This window comes from Balaenoptera ricei, chromosome 2 (genome assembly GCF_028023285.1).
Source record: "Balaenoptera ricei isolate mBalRic1 chromosome 2, mBalRic1.hap2, whole genome shotgun sequence".
NCBI lineage: Eukaryota > Metazoa > Chordata > Mammalia > Artiodactyla > Balaenopteridae > Balaenoptera > Balaenoptera ricei.
In genome coordinates, this window is record NC_082640.1 from 83,291,223 (window position 1) to 83,312,078 (window position 20,856).

A 20,856-nucleotide genomic window follows, 5' to 3' on the forward strand; every position below is an offset into this window, starting at 1 on the left:
ACCTGACACAGTTTGTAAGGGTTAAATTAATTAATACGTGGAATGCATTTGGTATATTTCCTGACACGCAGTAAATCCTATATACAACTTATTTTTATTACTGTGATTCTTAGGATTAGGGATACTAAGATGAGTAAGACAGTTTGTGTCCTCAAAGAACTTACATCTAATGGAAAACAAAAAGAGAAGTAAATAAGAAAAAAAATGAATTATGATTATAAGAAATAAGATTTTAGAAAACATCTCATGATTTATATATGATGATGGGAAAACACCTTGAGAAGTGATCAAATATCGGTTATTATTATATACAAATGATTCTTGTCTTGTGGGTTAGTGTTTGTTCCTTCAGTAAGTAGGTGCCAGGGATATAGCAGTGAACAGGGCTAAAGCCACATTCTCAGCTTATTCCCCAGTGATCTCATTGTTCAAGAGATTTTGAGACCCTCTTTGGAATTGCCTTCAGACCTATGCAGGCTATTACCATTTGGACCAAAAATGATACTGTGCAGCCTGCCCATCTATTCTGTCATTGTCACTCTGAATAACGTTTGCTCTGCTCAAAGGGTGAAGATTCCCCATCACTGGGAATGTTCAAAAGAATCTACCATGATTAACTGTGTGGCTCTCGTTCCTCCAGTGTGCCAGGCCTGTCGTAACTGTTCCATCTGTTTGATCTTCTTGCTTCTCTTAGTCAAGTCCTGCTTATCCTTTGAGACCAGAGTTATATGTCACATGCTCAAGAGCAGCCTTTTCTGATCACACAGATAGACCCTACGGCTCTACCCTCTGTGTACCGCAATTTGCCTCCCATCTTTTGTGGTTTTCACTGTCATATTTTTAGCAGTTTTTCTGTTTGAATTACTTGGCTTCCTCAATGGACTATGAACTTCCTGAGCATGGTGACCACCTCTTATTTCCTCTTGTTTTCACAGCACCTAGTATATTGTCTGACCTGTCATAATCATTCCATTAATGTTTGTTGAATGTGTAGGTAAGTGTAAGAAATATTTAGAACAGCAACATGGATATTTACTTTCAAGGGGATAATATTCCCTGGGATGTACAAATACTGAAATATTTGTTTAGAAATCAGATAGATTACTTTGCAGTCATATTTTATTATATAATCCTTTAGCATTATGTGATTCATATATTATATTAAAATTTTGAACCTCCGAATCACAGACCCAGACTATAATGTCTGTTGGCGGAACTTTAAAAATCTTTATTCAGAGAACTTTTCTGTACTTAACTCTGCATTAATTATATCATGAGATGATAATTAGACAGCAGAGTATCCGCTTGAACAAAACTGATTTTAAGGGTATTAACTTGTAAGATTATTTTTTAAGCTCCTAATTGTTTCTTTACCATATGTTAGTAACTTTTGATAAATAGAAAAGCCATTTATTATTTTACATTTTTACTTTAGCTTTCTTTGATATGTATATTTTACTTAAAGAGAAAGCTTAGGGCAATTTTAAGCCATTATCAATCAGAATTCAACCTCATCAGTTAAACTATCCTACCAGCTATATTCTTAAATCTATAAGTACATTTGAGAAGGTAATTCATAGATTAAACAAAAAAGTCATTATGATATTCTTAAGAAAAGTTGAGTTAAATAATACGTATCTACAGAATAAGATGAAGTAGATTTATGTGACTTGAGCGTTTGCTGAGTGCAGTGTACCTCTCCTCCCCAAGGCAGAGAAGAAAGACAACACGCTTTTCCAACACCTTTCTCTCCTGTCCCCTTATCCCCACAGTGTACAGAAAATACTGATAACCTTGTACAGCAAAGCACCTTCTAATATCTAAAAGTTTTCTTATATTTTTCTAAATATAATATACTTAAATGCTTCTGGTTTAAAATAGCAAGACTCTTACCTCCTCCTATGGGCTACACTTAATTAAGGAGACATTTTTAGAAGACAGTGAGGACTTTTTTAATGCCAACATACATAATTTTTAGCAGAAATTATATGGCTAAATGGAGAATGTTTCAAAATTTGATATGCTTTGTGCTGTATTTTAATCCAGGAGTGGGTGTTCCATCTCAATTTTCATAGAGTCGGAGAATTTAGACCTAAAAGAATTCTAGAAATCAGTTAATTATTTCAGAGGAGAACAGAGCTGAGTCCCAGAAACCATAAGACACTTCCAAAGTCTCAGCCACTTAGTGGCCAAAATGGGACTAGAACCCAAGCCTTCTGAAGAGCACTGACTTCTTTGTGTCGTATTTTCCAACAGACCCTCTCTACTTATAATAATTCATTTGACTGTCTCAATTAAACCTGAGATCAAGATCTTCCCTGAACCAAAGTGAGGGGGGAAAAAAAAGTCTTCCAATTTCCTTTCTATTTCTAGGACAAAAAGGTTCAGGAATGTTTTCCTCTCAAGCATAAAGAATCTATTATACTTGAAAATGGAAATAGATGTTGCTTCAGATCTTCCTAGAAGATTGCTGTATTAGATGGAGCATTCAACTAAATGACCCCCAAGGTCCCCTGAGTCTCTTAAAAACTGGGTGGTATTCTGGCTTCTCTCTTTCAGGCTTTATTTTTTCCTGATACTACGTAAGGGTTGACATTTTAATTATATGATTATTTTAATTATATGATTTGTTAAATAAATCAAGGTTATGTTGAGCTGACATCTAAATTTTACCTGTGAGTTTTTGTGAAGACTCTAATCTCTGGGAAGAATTCAAAGACAGAGTAAAATTTTAATGAAAGTATGGCAAATTTTATCTCTGACATTTTTGTACAGAACCAAAAATATCTTCGTTAGAGATTTTGCAAAAGGAAAGTGAAGCTTTCTTTTAAAACATAATATCTCTTAGTTAAAATATTCACCATATTTCATAAATTCTGTGGTGCACAATTTTTCATATTTTAACATCTCTGAAATTAGGAAGTATCTTACAGCAGTTGATGGGTTTTAGTTTAACTGGCAATATTTTTCCTTCTTTAGTGTTATATAAAATAATACTATATGTCATAATCAGTGGCACCTTAGATATGATAAAATCAGTAGGTTTAAAACATTCTTTTTGAGTTATACAGAGTCCAAATATGTGCATTTGTTGATAAACTTAATATGTTGAATCTGTTTTCTCCCAGTTTCCCCTCATTGAATTGTTTCTGTGGCTTAAAGCAAACCAGTAACATAGATGGCAGGGATCTTGATCCTCATGCTGTTGTGTTTAAAGTGACTCCAGAAATAACTTATGTAAAACTAAATAGTTTGAATCTCCTATCTCTTATAGAGAGGCATACAAGGCATTAAGTTAGTCCTGCGGTTCCGGACTGCATCATGCATACGAAACGCTAGGTTATGGGAGGTGGCCACAGCCCTGATTTGTCCAATCACAGTATGATCGCTCTTTAGATATCATAATGTTGATGGATGGTGGTGATTTTCAGCGCTGGTAGTCCCGGTGTGCGATGCTGCAGCGTGAGGTGGACGAGGTGTCACCAGGCTCTCTGCCACATGAGCAAGAGCGCTGGCAGGTATTGGTGTTCTCTGTGATAACCTCATGCTGTGGAACTGGCTTCCCAGAACTAACACCGGAAGCTGCCCAGAGTGACAGAAGCATGCCTGATACCTTGTAGAGTCAGCAAGATTAAACTTTCTAATGCATCTGATCTGCATTTTGTTTGTTTGCCAGCAGTCTCTGAACTCAAACTTAAACTACACCTAAATAGATTTCTTTTTTTTTTTTTAACATCTTTGTTGGAGTATAATTGCTTTACAATGTTGTGTTGGTTTCTGCTATATAACACTAAATAGATTTCTTAGCTGCCCCCCTTCCTGTAGATAAGAGAATTAAAAATCTTACTAGCATAGAGCTCCACAAACACCATCATAACTTATGTTTTCCCTTACCTTCCCTTGCATTTCCCATTCAATTCTCAATTTTGAGATGAGATTGGAGACTTTTTTTTAACCCTCAGTTCTTCTCTCGCAGCTGCCATCAACAGTGGTGATCGTTTTTAACATCTGAAAGGGTTGTTAACCAGCGCTTGTACTTTAATGGTTGCAGCTTTGTGGTGGGACTTTTAGCACTTTACTAAAAACAAACAAACAAAAAACTGAACAATATTTAGGAAATCATATTAAATACAGGTTGTTTTATCTGCTTATGATTTCTTTGGGAGTGAGGGGTGACAGGAGAACATTAAGCCTTTTCCTTATGAAGCCTTTGTGAGAAATAATACATTTCACATCAACTAGTGTGAAGAAACACGGTTCTACCACCTATCTTGATGTGGTTTGAACTGATTGCAATGATACATTTAAAGTAAATGTTCTTTTTCTTTAATGACCAGATTCATAGAGCTAAAGGTAAAGGGGAATCTTTTATAGTCTGGCTGCCTCTTTGTAGAATATTGTTTTTTCCTTCTGTAAATTAAAGTCGAAATATATTTAGACATTTATGATTGATACTGATTAGTTAACTAAGAAGTTAAACGACTTACTTTGGAGACATTTAATCTTATTAGAAAGTAAACCTTATTACAAAAGAAAATGCTTTTGAATCTAGTAAGATTCTTCGGTGTTGATAGTAGCCAAGCACTAGTGGCTGTTAGAGTGACATTACCATATAATTTTATCATCTATCCACCCAGTTTTACCAGAAAAAATATTGAAAGAAGGGACAATTAAGTGGTAAATATGGCAAGCTTCTGCTGTTATAGAGTTTACTTAAAATTATAGGAACATGGAAACCTCTCATCTTTTCTACCTGGAAGACATTTTTCTTCTTTTTGTTTCTGATGAAGTGGGCCAAATGGAGAACATATCCCCAGGACAGATCATTGATGAGCCCATCCGTCCAGTCAACATTCCCAGAAAAGAAAAGGATTTCCAAGGAATGCTGGAATACAAGAAGGAGGATGAGCAAAAACTTGTTAAGAACTTGATTCTGGGCAAGTATTTCCTGCGTGAGATAAAAGGTCTTTCTGGTACATGTGTCGGTGGTGGGAAAGGCTAGTCACTCATTTACTAAATGTTCGCACTGGTTTCTTTAGTCATCCTTGACTGCTGTGCGTATAGTGCCGTAGCAGCATCCTGACCACATCGTGGATGTCAGTCACACTGCAGGGACACTTGCTAGGACCCACCTAACTCCTGGAAGAGCAGGTTCCATAGGGAATGAAGAGTTTAGTTTGGGAGGGGCTTAGTTTGACACGCCTGAGCAGAGATGTCAAAAGCCACTTGACACATGAGCCTAGAATTCAAAGGAAAAGTCAGGGCAGGAGATAGACATTTGGGAGCTGTTGTATAAGCAGCTAAGATTCACATGTTCCTACCCTCAAGAATTTCTCCACTTAGTGAGCCTTTAAAATATGCTTTTTTAAAAACATGACCTATTTACCCTGAATGATTGAACTCTTACATGAGAACTGTGCTTTTGTATCTCAAAAAGCATTCCTCGTGAAGACTTTCAAAGTTATATAAGATTATTTTTCCTCTTTTCTTTTTTAGAACTGAAGCCACGTGGTGTAGCAGTCAATTTGATTCCAGGGTTACCAGCATATATCCTGTTTATGTGTGTTCGACACGCTGACTACCTGAATGATGATCAGAAAGTAAGGTCGTTGCTAACATCAACAATAAACAGCATCAAAAAAGTATTAAAGGTCAGTTCATGTTCAACAAAATTCTCATAATGAATATTTATGATGACAGAGTCTGTACAGAGGTATTTTTTCTTCCTTAGACTCGAGCTAAGTTTCCAGTTATGACCACTTGCTAATCTTAATCGATACCTTCCATTGTAGGAAACATTCATTCTGTAAAGTGTCTATATGCCTTCTTTCAAAACAGGGCTCAGGTTGAACAGTAATCAAAATTAATTCAATATACTTGCATTTGATTGTGAAGCAAATTCAGTTTCGTCATAGAAATTTTCTGCTTTGAGGTCTTAGAACTAAATTAAAAATACCTAGTGAAGTCCATATATACAGGGAATATGATGCTATAGTTAAAATAGGTATTAAGTAAGTTTAGTAATACCTAGCCCATTCATATAAAAATATGTCTGATAAAACATTTAAAATTCTCTTCTGACTTTTCTTCCCATTATTCTCCAGCTCATCCCATAATTTTCCTTGTTACCTGAAATGCCTGGTTCCATGTGAGGAGCAACACACAGATACTAATCAGAGAGGAAAGACTTGGAAAAGGCAGCAAAGTTACATAATAGAACAGAAAGCCCTGCATAACTCAGTAATCACTGAGTCACTTGTGTGATCATCCTCTTGACAATCTAGAAAAACAGCGAACATTATTCTTAGCTTTAACCATTTTTCAGTTCTGTGGCATTAAGTACATTCATACTGTTGTATAACCATCACCACCGTCATCTCCAGAACTTTTTCATCTTCCCCATCTGAAACTCTGGACCCATTAAACACACCCTCCCCCAGCCCCTGGTCATAACTTTTAATGCCGGTTCTCAGTCCCTCCTGCACAGATAGTCTATGTGGTTACTTTCTACAGTGCTTACTAAAGTGTGGAGTTTCTGAACATTTAACATTCAAAAATTGATGAATGTCTTCTGAATGTAACTCATTTAATTTTTGGTGTATTGATGCTCTATTACATCTAGATAGACTACGAGTTTTACTACTTCTTAAGTCAACTCCTACAAAGACAACAAAGCCAAATCGTAAAGTTTTCTCCCTCTCATCTTACTTGCAAGATGAGAAAATTTGGATAAATTCTTCCAAATTTATCTAATTTGACTAATTATTGTACCAAATTGTTTAAAGATTAAAAAGGAGTAGATACTTGAACACAGCACCCTTTTGATACCATTTCAAGTGGATGTGCATTTGTTTCACATCCCTTTTTGAACTGAAGTGTATTTGTCGTGTGTCCCTGGTTTGATTTCGCAGAGGTGGTTTGACATGTGGCCCAGACCTGATGAAGAGCCAAACTCTCCACTGCTCTGCACAGGGCTTCCTCCATTCCATTTCTGATAAGCTCCCCAGAAATTGTATCTTATCATTGACAAGATTTTTAACCTTATCTGGGTTTCAGTGCTTCACAATATTTATAATTCCCTTTTGTGCCTTTAGTCCTTTCTGATTCCCTTCAGTAACCCTCAGGGAAGTGAGTTTGGGTAAGCTGTGGCTTGGTGAATTGTTTTCTGCTTAAAGGGACTGCTAAGAGAATATCAATTGCATGACCAGGCATCATTTTCTAATGGCCAGAAAATGGATGCCAAGCAAAGTAACAAACAACCAGTGAACTCAGTGGTTGAAATTCTCTAGCAACGATATGAGGCTTTACAACTGCAATGTGATTTATAACTGTTGTTAATGGTAAGTGAAGGAAATGGGCCTTCTGGTATCTGTTTGGTTTTTTCAGGTTATTATTTCCCTAAGGAAAAAGCTAATTTAGGCTTATTCTCTCTTTCAGAAAAGAGGTGATGATTTTGAAACTGTCTCCTTCTGGCTTTCTAACACATGCCGATTTTTGCACTGTTTGAAGCAGTACAGTGGAGAAGAGGTGAGAAAGCCTTGATCACAAAACCAACATGCTATACTTTCTCTGACCTTTTTAAGGAAAAAAATTTAAAGCACAATCTATTTAGCCATTTGTTAATTTAGAAACCTGAATTCAGAGGTGGCTTGGAAGTTAATAGCTTTGTTTGATGTTCATTATTTACAAAACTGACTTGGGAAGTGACATAGTTTCTTCCCTCTGAGAGTTTGTATTATGAGAAAGCACAGCAGAAATAAAATGAGCATTGGTCATTGAATGGTTATTGCACTGAAACTTTTTGTTAAGATGTGAAAATAGGCTTTTTAAGGACTGATATAGGAATATTGAGCTATTTAAAGAAATTAATCAATTTTGGCTTGTGTAATACATTAAAGGTGATCAAGGTAAAACATGTCTCTTTAGATTTGTCCACAAATATTTTTGCTTTTGCTTATAGTGATGTGGTCATCAGTTGGTTGATAGACTTCATATTTCAAAACTATGTAATATATTAATAATTATCATTTATTAAGGGCTGCTTAGTATGTATCAGACAGCATTTACTGTACATTATGTTGTTTAATTCTTGTTTAACATCTCAGTGAGGTAGGAATTATAACCCAGTTTTACAGATGAGGAAACTAAAGCTCAAAGAAGTTCGTGACTTTGCCCGAATGCTCTCAGTCATAAGGAGCTGAGCTAGGATTCCGGGTCTGCCCACCTCCAAGAGCCTGTGCCCATAACCACTGCCCTTCGTACCTCCCCATCCTTTGCCGGGAGGGCAGGCAGAGAAGCTGAGCAGTAGTCCTTTCTGAGCACCCACAGGCTAGGGGCAGAGGACTGTCCTGGCAGATGATGGGAAATGCAATATGAGCAAGACATGGTCCTTGAGCAGATGGGACTGGCAGAATAGAATCCCCCAGAGGGCCTATTAGCTGTCCTGTCAGTCCCCAGTTCTAGACCATGTTGTTAAGTAGGTTGCAGGTAGGCAGATGGTTGAGTGTGGGCAGAATCCATCAAGTAGGCAATTGTCTTTGTCAGGCAGTGCCTGACAGAAGTACCTGCCTGTACGGTTGGCTTTCCATTTTAACAAATATCACCAAAAGATTCCATTCTAAGCTCAGACTGAGAATCATGTATGGATACAGTAAAATATAGTAAAGAGAAATTTTTTATTTATTCACCAGTCTCTGTAGAAATTGATCAATGTTAAGAAGATTATTTACGTCCTTCCAGTGTAGTATTTATAAATAGGACTATATTTAATGAACTGAAGTTAAGAGATTACTACTTTAGATAATTTAGTGTTTGGCAGTGAACCAGCTGTTTCATAAATGAAAACACTCATTAGTTTTTTTTTCAAATTAAGCTCCCCCATCTTGTTTCATTGACATTGCTGGTGGAAAAGCTTAAATGCTAGGTTGCCAAGTTTAGATTATTCAAACGCTAGTAAGAAGTGGAAGGGGAGACGTGATGGAAGCAAACACACAGAATTTGAGAAGGATTATCCTGGCGTTTATGTATGGGTTGGATGGGAACTCTTTGGAGAAAGGAAAAAAGAGCATGAGGTTGCCAATCAAATGAGAGAGTTAAACAGGAGACATTTTACTTCATCTGTATCATTAACTCTCCATTATGGCTCCAGGGCTTTATGAAACACAACACATCTCGCCAGAATGAACACTGCCTCACCAATTTTGACCTGGCTGAGTACCGGCAGGTGCTAAGTGACTTGGCCATTCAGATCTACCAGCAGCTTGTGCGGGTGTTAGAGAACATCCTTCAGCCAATGATCGGTAAGGCCAGGGCATATTGCTGACATCCAGGTCTGTCTACCTCATGTGCCCGCCAATGGATGACCACCAGTGGCACATGTGTTGGAGCATGTATTCATATGGAGAACATAAAGTAGTAAGACTCAGTCTCAGAATTAGCTGAGGAATCCCAGAACCCCAGCCATGACGAACTGGGGTACCTCAAAATCACTGATTCCACGTGATGGAAATGGCAGTGTATAGTTTACCTCTCTAATGTGTAATGCCTCTCTCTTATGATTGGGTCATGCTTTATACCCAGCAGTAGACCTCAGACCTCATCCAGTTTTCAAAAACACTTTAAACTTTGGTCTAGCGTACTACTACACAGAGCTTCCTAGGGACCCATCTAAAATGAAGGAGGCTGGGGAGGGTTTGCACTTTGCCTATTAGGCTACAGTAAGAGGGCTGGGAAGGTACCATGGCAACAAGAACAGGTCTCAGACACTCCATGCTGAGGGAAGATGTTCCATGCTGGAACATCTCATGGCCCCTATGGAACTGTTAGAGGCAATTTGGTTTAAAGTAGCAGTTTCTCATTGGATGAGAAACTGGTGTGTGTGTGTGTGTGTGTGTGTGTTTCTACGTATGTGTGATTTCATGTACCTATCTTTATATGTGTGTACTCACTCTCGTTGTGTATTTATGTATCGTTCTACCTGTATTCCTTTGGAATGTGTAGCAGGTGTGAAATAGGAATTAGAAGGCATGTACAAATTGCAGGCTGCTAATTTTGAATGCACTGAATTTTTTTTTTAATTTTTTAAGTTACCAAACTCTATAATCATCAAGCAAATTATCAACAGCCTCTTAAGGCTACTACCAGTTACCCTTTCCTTCCCCATCCATGTGTTTTCCACATTTCTACAACTTCATTTCACCTCTGTGGGCTCCTAGTGTCCCATTTTTTTATTGCAGTCCCCCCTTTAACCAACTAGAAACAAAGAAGGCTGAGGAAGCCATGGGGGATGGCAGTGGCTTCTTCAGCTGACGCCTAAAAGGTCATGAATTTAAAGCGACCTAAGTCAGCGAAAATGCATGTGGTAACACAGATGCAGAGAGAAGGTCAGCTTCAGTCCATTCTCTTCTACTTTTGCCTGGTTTTATTGGCTAAATAAGAAATTTTACCTTTAGATGTGCCACTTTAAACCACTAGCTGCATCTCCCAATGATTTTACAACGACAAATGTTTTGAGTCAGTATGAGGTTCTTTGGAAGCTGCGTTTAGCTCTAGGACATATAACAATGAAACAGGAATGGCCCCTGCTCTCAAGGGGGCTTCCAGTTCAGGGAGTGGGCATCCCAAAACCATCCTAGAGGAGGCGTGAGCCAAATGCCACAAGAGCATAATAGAGGGAGCAGCAGTGCCCCAGATGAGAAGACTGAGTCCTGGGAGGCTAAGGCCAGCCCGAGGTCTCCCTACTGTTGTGGGAAGCTCAGGGCAAGGAAGGGCCCAGCTCTCTAGCCCCACACAACTGCCCCCTCCCAAGTCTTCTCCAAGACCACTGCCTGGTCTCCTGCCTTTCTTGCTACTTGATTTGTTTGCCTCTGGGGCTCGATATCACTGGAGAATTTTTATCTTCTCCCTAACTGCTCCATACATCTCTCTCAAAAACCCTCCCAAGATACCTCACACGTGTGCTATTACGAGGCTACTGCTTCATATTTCAGAAAATGGGCCATTAAGAGTTCTTAATTTCATGGTAAATTTTTGAACTTAAGAATTATTATTATTTTTTTGAATTTAAGAATTATTCCTTCATTAAAGTTTAAAATCCAGAAACCCTTTTATTGCGTTCTTTTTCCCTCTATGTTGATACTCAAATCATTTTCATAAACTGAATGTGTGTATGTCTGTATCTTTGTGTGTGTGTGCACACGTTTCCTTCCAAATCTTCTTTTCTGACACTTGAACTTCTCTTGCAGTCTCCGGAATGCTAGAGCATGAAACCATTCAGGGTGTGTCTGGGGTGAAGCCCACAGGGCTAAGAAAGCGAACCTCCAGCATTGCTGATGAGGGTACCTACACACTGGACTCCATCCTGCGGCAGCTCAACTCCTTCCACTCAGTCATGTGTCAGCACGGCATGGACCCCGAACTGATCAAGCAGGTGGTCAAGCAGATGTTCTACATCGTGGGGGCCGTCACACTGAACAACCTCCTCCTGCGGAAGGACATGTGCTCCTGGAGTAAAGGCATGCAGATCAGGTGAGCGAACGCCAACAGCTGCCATGGCCTTTTCATGCTGCCCAACCGCTTGGCGGGGCTCGTGTGAGGCTAGTGTACCTGATGTCCACTGCCTCCCCCCTGCTCCCCGCCAGGCGAGCAGCAAGGGCAGACCGGGCACAGAGCTGCTTCCTCTTGTCTGGCTGGACCCTCCCCTCTCATTCGTGATTGCTCCTGGCCGTGCCTTGCAACCCACTGCTTGTTAGGAACCCTGCTCCATGTGAAGATAACTCGTTTTTGTTTTTTGTTTTTTGTTTTTTTAAAGGGAACTTTATTTATTTTTATTTATTTATTTTTGGCTGTGTTGGCTCTTCGTTGCTGTGGGGGCTATTCTTCATTGTGGTGCGCGGGCTTCTCATTGTGGTGGATTCTCTTGTGGAGCACGAGCTCTAGGCATGCGGGCTTCAGTAGTTGTGGCACGTGGGCTCTAGAGCACAGGCTCAGTAGTTGTGACGCACAGGCTTAGTTGCCCTGCAGCATGTGGGATCTTCCCGGACCAGGGTTCGAACTCGTGTCCCCTGCATTGGCAGGCGGATTCTTAACCACTGCGCCACCAGGAAAGCCCTGATAACTCGTCTGAGGGAGTGGGGAGATGATGAAAACTACATAAAGATGAGATAGCTGCTTCCTCTCCTTTTGTGTGTGTTTTAATTGTACAGTAACAAAATATCAAACTATAATGAAGATTGCTAATGTTTGATTGCTCTTATAAATTTATTTTGACAAAATACCTTTTTGTACCTATGGCAACAAGAACATGTCTAATAGCTCTTTTACTGATGTTTGAAATACGCCCCTCTCTATTTTAAGAAAAGCTGTGCTCAGTTTTGTCCAGCTGCTCCTCAGCATAACCTTATTAGCATAATGGATTTTTTTTTCAAATAACTTATTTTAAAACAGCTAGAAAATTCACCAAGAGGGGGAAAAAGGATTTCTCCTACGAAAGCCTATAGTTAATCTTAGGAAGTGTTGGCTTTCTTTTCAAATTTTCCATTACTCACATCCATTGTAGGTAGTGGTAAGAAGATAATGCTTTCCACTCAGGTCGTAGAATTTATTTTTCTACAAGCTCTGTTTATACCTATGAAGCCCCTCTTTGCCTGATTACTAAGTCCTGACTGTGGGTCCATTTATCTCACTCTCATTTGCGAACCACTATCACTTGGTTGGCCACCTCTTAAAACCTCGCATTTGTGTAGTTTCTATGTCTCTCCTCATATTTTGGGTCTTTGTCTCTTCCCATGGCCCCAACTTGCCCTTTTCGCCTTCATCCCTGAGCTTCCTCAGGCCACTACCTCCATCACCCAGACTCTTCCCTAAAGAGGGCCAGAGCACAGGGCCTATGTGGGGATCTTGTTATTATGTCTACTAGCTTGGAGTCTGACTTAAGGAAGAGAGAGTACTTAAAGGATTATCAATTCTCACCTCTCAAGTTGTAAGAAGCTATAAAGTGTTTTCTGCTTGGCTCTTTAATAAGGACACAGCCATATTATGTGTTCTATTTTGGTTTTTAGCACATCTTATTTCATAACTTGCTGTAATGGCTACATTTATATATCCCATTAAAGAGAATTATAGTCTCTAGAATTATACCTACTCTTATATAATTATGATTATAAGCCTCTTGATTATTTATAGTGATAAATTTTTAAGCACAGCTAATGATTTTTAAAAAACAGAATTTAACTGAAATTCCTGACAAAGCCATGCACAGAAAAATTAAGACATTTATGATAACATTCAGTAAATTTCCATCACCCCCCTTTTTCTGGCATAGGTACAATGTCAGTCAACTAGAAGAATGGCTGCGTGACAAGAATCTGATGAACAGTGGGGCTAAGGAAACCCTGGAACCTCTCATTCAGGCTGCTCAGCTTTTGCAAGTGAAAAAGAAAACAGATGATGATGCAGAAGCCATTTGTTCCATGTGCAATGCTTTAACTACTGCCCAGGTAAGGCGACTTTCCCTATTATAAAACAGCTTAACATTCATCAACGGTGACATTTAGGGAAGTAAAGAAGGCTTCTAGCTATTGCTTTTGTCTCTGAGCTGACTTCATCTGTGTCAGAGATGATATATATCAATATTGTAGATCTTGAAGAAGGGAGATTTTACCACAAAGTGTATTTCAGTACTAGTCACGGTCCTGCACATTCAACATTCAGTACTTATTTATCCACTCTACACTGTTCTGTATAATGTTCTAGCCACTAAGATAAAACCATGAACAAAACAAAGTCCCTGTTTTCATGGGGGTGTACGTTCTACACATTCTATGGAGCTTGTACTCCATAAAAGAATCTTCCGTATTATCTAATAATTGAATGATTCTTTAGACTTCTCTATTTTAAGACAAATAATTGTGTTTTTTTAATTGAAATATAGCTGATGTATAATATTATGTTAGTTTCAGGTATACTACACAGTGATTTGACCTTTCCATACATTATAAAATGATAACTGTGATAAGTCTAGCAATCATATGTCCCCATACAAAGTTATTACAATATTATTAACCATATTCCTTATATTGTAGATTACATCCGCATGCTTTATTTATTTATTTTATAACTGGAGGTTTGTACCTCTTAATCCCCTTCACCTATTTTAATACCCCATGCCCCTCCCCTCTGGCCACCACCCATTTGTTCTCTGTATCTGTGAGTATATTTTCATTTTTTTGGTTTCTTTGTTTTGTTTTTTGGATTCCACATATAAGTGAGCTCTTACAGTATTTGTCATTGTCTGACTTATTTCACTTAGCATAATGTCTGCAAAGTCCATTCATAGTGTTGCAAATGGCAAGATTTCATTCTTTTTTATGGCTAAGTGATATTCTTGTGTGTGTGTGTATACCAGTCTTCTTTATCCATTTGTCTGTTGACAGACACTTAGATTGCTTCCATATCTTGGCTATTGTAAATAATGCTGCAATGAACAGAGGGGTGCATATATCTTTTCAAACTAGTGTTTTTGTTGTCTTTGGAAAAATACCCAGAAGTGGAATTGCTGGGTTGTATCATAGTTGTATTTTTAATTTTTTGAGCAACCTCCATACTGTTTTCCATAGTGGCTGCACCAATTTACATTCCCACCAACAGTGCATGAGGGTTCCCTTTTCTCCACATCCTCACCGACACTTACTATTTGTTGTCTTTTTGATAATAGCCATTCTGACTAGTATGAAGTAATACTTCATTGTGGTTTTGATTCGTATTTCTCTGGTGATTAGTGACGTTGAGCATTTTTTCATGTACCTGTTGGCCATCAGTATGTTTTCTTTGGAAAAATGTCTATTGAGGTCCTCTGCCCATTTTTTAATCAGGTCATTTGTTTTTTTGATTTGAGTTGTATGAATTCTTTGTATATTTTGGATATTAACCCCTTATTAGATATATTGTTTGAAAATATGTTCTTCCATTCAGTAGGCTGCTTTTTCATTTTGTGGATAATTTCTTTCACTGTGCAAAAGTTTTTTAGTTTGATGTGGTCCCATTTGTTTATTTTTGCTTTTGTTTCTCTTGCCTGAGGAGACAGATTGAAAAAATATTGTTAAGACCAGTGTCAAAAATGTACTGCTTGTATTTTCTTCTAAGAGTTTAAGGTCTTAAATTTAAGTCCTTAATCCATTTTGAGTTTATTTTTCTAAGTGGTATGAGAAAATGGTTTAGTTTGATTCTTTTGCATATAGCTGTCCAGTTTTCACAACACCGTTTACTGAAGAAACTGTCTTTTCCACATTGTATATTCTTGCCTCCCTTACTGTAGATTAATTGACCATAAAAGAGTAGGTTTATTACTGGGTTCTCTTTCCTTTTCCATCAATCTATGTGTCCGTTTTTGTGCCAGTACCATACTGTTTTGATTACTGTAGATTTTTAGTATGGTTTGAAATCAGGGAGCATGATACCTCTAACTTTGTATTAGTACTTCTTTCTCAAGATTGCTTTGGCTACTCAGAGTTTTTTGTGTTTCCATACAAATTTTAGAATTATTTGTTCTGTTCTGTGAAAAATGCTTTTGGTATTTTGATAGAGATTGCATTGAATATGTAGTTGCCTTGGGTAATATGGTCATTTTAACCATATTAATTCTTCCACTTTATGAGCCCGGTATATCTTTCAATTTGTTTGTGTCATCTGTACTTTCTTTTATCAATGTCTTATAGTTTTCCAAGTTCAGGTCTTTCACTTCCTTGTTTAGAGTTATTCCTAGGTACTTTATTCTTTTTGGTGCAATTATAAATGGGATTGTGTTCTGATTATTTATTATTAGTGTATAGAAATGCAAGAGTTGCCTGTATATTAATTTTGTATCCTGCAATTTTACTGAATTCATTTTTTGGTTTTAATAGTTTCTTGGTGGCATCTTAAGGATTTTCTATATACAGTTTCCTGTCATCTGCAAACAGTGGCAGTTTTACTTCTTCTTCCTTTTCAATTTGGATTCCTTTTACTTTTTTTTTTTCCTGTCTAATTTCTGTGGCTAAGATTTTCAATACCATTTTGAATAAAAGTGGTGAGAATGGGCATCCTTGTTTTATTAGAGGAAATGCTTTCACCGTTTTACCGTGAGTATGATGTTGACTGTGGGTTTGTCATATATGTGTTTTATTATGTTGGGGTATGTTCCCTCTATACCCACTTTGTTGAGAGTTTTTAATCATAAATGGATGTTGAATTTTGTCAGAAGCTTTTTCTGCATCTATTGAGATGATCATATGATTTTCATTCTTCAATTTGCTAATGGGGTGTATCACATTGATTGTTTTGTGGTTATTGTAAAATCCTTGCATCCCTGAGATAATTCCCACTTGATCGTGATGTATGATTCTTTTAATGTACTGTTAAATTCAATTTGCAAATATTTTGTTGAGGATTTCTCAACAAACAAGTTGAGGACAACTATGTTCATCAGTGATATTGACCTATAATTTCCTTTTTTGTGGTATTTTTGTCTGGTTTTGGTATCAGGGTGATGTGGACTCGCAGAATGAGTTCAGAAGTTTTCCTTTCTCTTCTATTCTTTTGGAATAGATTGAGATGGGTAGTTTCAGGTGTTAACTTTTATATTTGGCAGAATTCCCCTGTGAAGCCATCTAGTCCTAGACATTTGTTTGTTGGGAGTTTTTTGATTACTGATTTGATTTAATTACTTGTAATTTGTCCATATTTTCTGTGTCTTCCTGATTCAGTCTTGGGAGACTGTACATTTCTAGAAACGTATCCATTTCTTCTAGGTTGTCCATTTTATTGGCATGTAATTATTCATAGTAGTGTCTTATGATCCTTTGTATTTCTGTGATGTCAGTTGTAACTTATCTCTTTCATTTCTGATTTTATGTATTTGGGCCCTCTCTCTTTTTGTCTTGATAAATGTGGCTAATAGTTTATCAATTTTGTTTATCTTTTCAAAGAACCAGCTCTTAGTTTCATTGATTTTTATTCTTTTGTTTTTGTACTCTCTATTTCATTTATGTCCATTCTGATTTTTTTTCCTTCTACTAACTTTGGGTTTTGTTTGTTCTTCTTTTTCTACTTCCTTTAGGTATAAGGTTAAATTGTTTATTTGAGATTTTTCTTGTTTCTTGAGGTAGGCTTTTATCTCTTAAACTTCCCTCTTCCCTCCCTTTTCATATTTCTAGCTGTGGCCTTTTCTTTTCCACTTAGAGAAGTCCCATTAAAAAATAAATATATAAACATTAAAGCTAGTTTGGTGGTGCTGAACTCCTTTAGCTTTTGCTTGTCTGTAAAACTCTTTATCTCGCCTTCAAATATGAATGATAACCTTGCCAGGTAGAATATTCTTGGTTATAGGTTTTTCCCTTTCATTACTTTGAATATATCACCCCACACCCTTCTGGCCTGCAAAATTTCTGCTGAAAAGTCTGCTGATGTTGTTATGGGAGTTCCTTTTTATGTAACTAGTTGCTCTTCTCTTTATCTTAAATTTTTGCCATTTTAATTATAATCTGTCTTGGTGTGGACCTCTTTGGGTTGACCTTGTTTGAGACTCTGTGCTTACTGGATCTGGATGTCTGTTTCCTTTCCCAGCTATTATTTCTTCAAATAAGTTCTCTGTCCCTTTCTCTCTCTCTTCCCCTTCTGGAACCCCTACGATGTGAATATTAGTGCACTTAAGTTGTCCCAGAGGTCTCTTAAACCATCCTCATTTTTTTTCATTTTTTTTTTTTTGTTCAGTTTCAGTGATTTCCACTATTGTCTTCCAGCTCACTGATCCATTCCTCTGTATAATTTAGTCTACTGTTGTATTCTTCAGCTCTTTTGGTTCTTCTTTATATTTTCTAACTCTTTGTTGAAGTTCTCACTGTATTCATCCCTTCTTCTCCTGAGTTCACCAAGCATCTTTATAATCATAACCTTGTAGATTGCTCATCTCCACTTCTATTAGTACTTTTTCTGAGGTTATGTCTCGTTCCTTTGTTTGGAACATATTGCTCTGTCTTCTCATTTTGCCCAGTTTGCTGTCTTTTTTCTATGTATTAAGTAGGTCATATATATTTCCCGATCTTAAAGAAGTGGCCTTATGCAGGAAACATCCTATGGGGCTCAGAAGCATGCTGCCCTCTGGTCACCAGAGCTGTATGTCTAGGGGTACCCCCTATGTGGGCTGTGTAGGCCCTTCTGTTGTGGCAGGGCTGAGCTACTGTGGGCTCAGTGGTGGGTAGGTCTGGCCCCTGGCCTGGTTGGCTGCCCCGCCCTGCTTTCTTTGGTTTCTGCTGCCCATTTTTTGGCAGGGCCAGCTCATAGCACGGCTGGCCACAGGGCTCAGGGGAGGCCAGGGCTGGTGCTGGCCCATTGGTAGGTAGTTAAGCCCTCAGCACTAATTAGCTAGAGGGAGGATTCCAAAATGGTGCTGAGGGGCAATAACTGATCATTCAGGGAAAGTCTTACTTAGCTGTGCATTGAATTTAAGGAAACGAAAAGATGGGAAGGGCATTGGAGAACAATGGCCACAGCATGAGGCAAGGCATAGGCATAAACATACCCACTTTTCTTTTGCCTAGTTATTTCTGTGCTGACTCTTGGATTTTTTAATGTTCATCACTTATCTCAGAACATAGAAATCTTACATAGATTACACATAGAATACATATAGAAAGTAACTAGCTGAATACACAGGACACTGTTAACTATTGTTACTTTGAGAGACTGAGAGCATGCGGGTGGGAGCACTTTTACTTTTCATGTTTCTTCTAATTTATGTTGCTTCTTAAAGTGTAAAATATTACATTAATACATTCTTATTTTAAAAATTCAACTAATAAAGGTAAATGTGCCTTCAGAACCACTCCCTCTCCCCTCTTGTCCTAACCAATCCCTGAGTAGAATTGAAAACTGTATGCAGAGATCCTTTTAGTTTTCCAGATTACAGGTACCCAGCATGTATATATTTGATAATATGCTAAAGACTTTGATCATTTTATTTCTCCCAGATTGTCAAAGTGTTGAATTTGTATACTCCAGTTAACGAGTTTGAGGAAAGAGTCTCTGTGTCATTTATTCGTACTATACAGGTAAGATCTCCCAGGCTTTCTTTTGCCTTTGATTCACCAACACAGTCGTTTGAATGGAAATTTTATAATTTATTGAAGGGTAATGCAGTTTTTATTATAATTGTTTTATCTCATTTTTATAGTGCATTAACTTTCTTGATAACACCTTATTGGAAAAATGAAGTGATTTTAAAACAAATATAAATATTCTTCATTAGTTGAGGATTTTTGGTAGAATTTTGTCAAAAAAAAATCTTTATAGATTCAAAGAATTGATGCTCTGTTTTTTTGTTTTTCTTTTTTTAATCTTCTCAGATGCGTTTACGAGACAGGAAAGACTCTCCTCAGCTGCTCATGGATGCTAAACACATCTTTCCTGTTACCTTTCCTTTTAACCCATCTTCCCTTGCGCTAGAAACCATCCAGATTCCAGCCAGCCTGGGCCTGGGATTCATATCACGGGTCTGAAAGTGATATCAAGGAAAATATTAACAATACACTTCTTACCTGAAATAACCCATTATTTCAAGTGAGCTACTGAAAACACATTTTAACAGAGATAGTACTTATTATCTCCCAAACAAGGGGTTATTGACTGGAACTCCCCCTAGAATACTTTTCATCATCTTGGAAGGAAAGATAGGCTCCTTTGTGCTGTGTTACCTTTATAACAACACTCATCCTTGATCAGTTAGGTATCTGCAGTTGACGTGCAGGTGAATGATGGAAGGAAGGAAAAAAATGTGTCTTCAGCTGCCAGCATTTATTTTAAATCCTTATCACTGCATCTAAATGATATCAAAAACCTAAATTCCAGATATAAATATGAGCTGTTGTTAGGAAGGCACCGACAAGGAACCTCCTGTGTGCTAACCAGAAGAATTGAAAGAAAAATCACCACTGAGTACATATTATACCAGTTTAGGAATCAATTATGTTGCTACTGTCCAACTGGAACAAAGAAATAAACTGGCAATATGTAAAGTAACTGGTCAAGTAGCTCCCTTCTATGTGTCACTATGATGTAGAGATATTAAGAGAATGTTGGTTTGCTATAGAGCATGGAAGTCCGTTTGTACCATAGTTTACTGAGCATTTTAAATTGCTGCTACATACTATGTTCTTTAAAATGTAAGCGATATTCATATTAGGCACTACAACAATAAGCTTCTCTTTTCTCGACTCTGTTTACAGTTCAATCAGATCAGTTTTAACTGGATTATGTGCACATAGCTACAGATTCACCTGCACAAGTAGCAGACACTGGGAAGTCATGTAGTAATATGACACAATGTTTGACATTTAGGGATAGGATTAGGCACAGTGGCTATTGTTGATGTCCTTTATTCAGGATGTGTTACATTGATGTGCTCATTAATGTTCCCTGGGTGCATATCACATCAGGGTACAGTGTTCTGTGAAGTGACCTATTTTTAGTTATCAGATCTGCTTCCTGCAGTGCATATTTTCAACCTTGACAGGTTTTCTTTCTTCTTAATTTATTAAGAATTAATGTCAGTCAATATCTAGAGAGGATTGTCAGAATATTCATGATTTAGGTCTTGAAATCTTAATTATTTTATAAATTATGCAAAAGAAAGTATATAATAAATAATTATGATTCCATTTTTTAGGCTTTGCAACTTCTATAAATGTTCTCAATACCACTGGATACTTTAAAGAGCATCATATTAGAAATACATTGACCTATATAAAAATATAAGGAGATTGCTGAATTTTACAGAGGATTTGGTTTAATAAGACCCAGATTCTATATGTTTTCATTCTGAAATTC

At 37.5% G+C, this 20,856-nt stretch overlaps 1 protein-coding gene across 5 annotated transcripts in view; it reads left to right on the top strand.

The window, feature by feature from the left end:
• The window catches only part of MYO5A (myosin VA), a 195,605-nt gene extending 175,008 nt beyond the window's left edge, over positions 1-20,597 (top strand). For 4 of the 5 annotated variants that reach the window (XM_059913278.1, XM_059913279.1, XM_059913281.1 and 1 more), the window contains 8 exons: positions 4,791-4,937; positions 5,497-5,651; positions 7,438-7,527; positions 9,149-9,299; positions 11,244-11,526; positions 13,322-13,496; positions 19,002-19,082; positions 19,377-20,597. In XM_059913278.1, coding sequence (XP_059769261.1) covers positions 4,791-4,937; positions 5,497-5,651; positions 7,438-7,527; positions 9,149-9,299; positions 11,244-11,526; positions 13,322-13,496; positions 19,002-19,082; positions 19,377-19,529 — 1,235 coding nt within the window. In that variant the 3' untranslated portion in view covers positions 19,530-20,597. Of the gene's footprint in view, positions 1-3,431; positions 3,519-4,790; positions 4,938-5,496; positions 5,652-7,437; positions 7,528-9,148; positions 9,300-11,243; positions 11,527-13,321; positions 13,497-19,001; positions 19,083-19,376 lie in introns of those variants that run through there. The other variant, XR_009500830.1, reaches the window with a different exon arrangement.
• Positions 20,598-20,856: the final 259 nt, after the last annotated feature.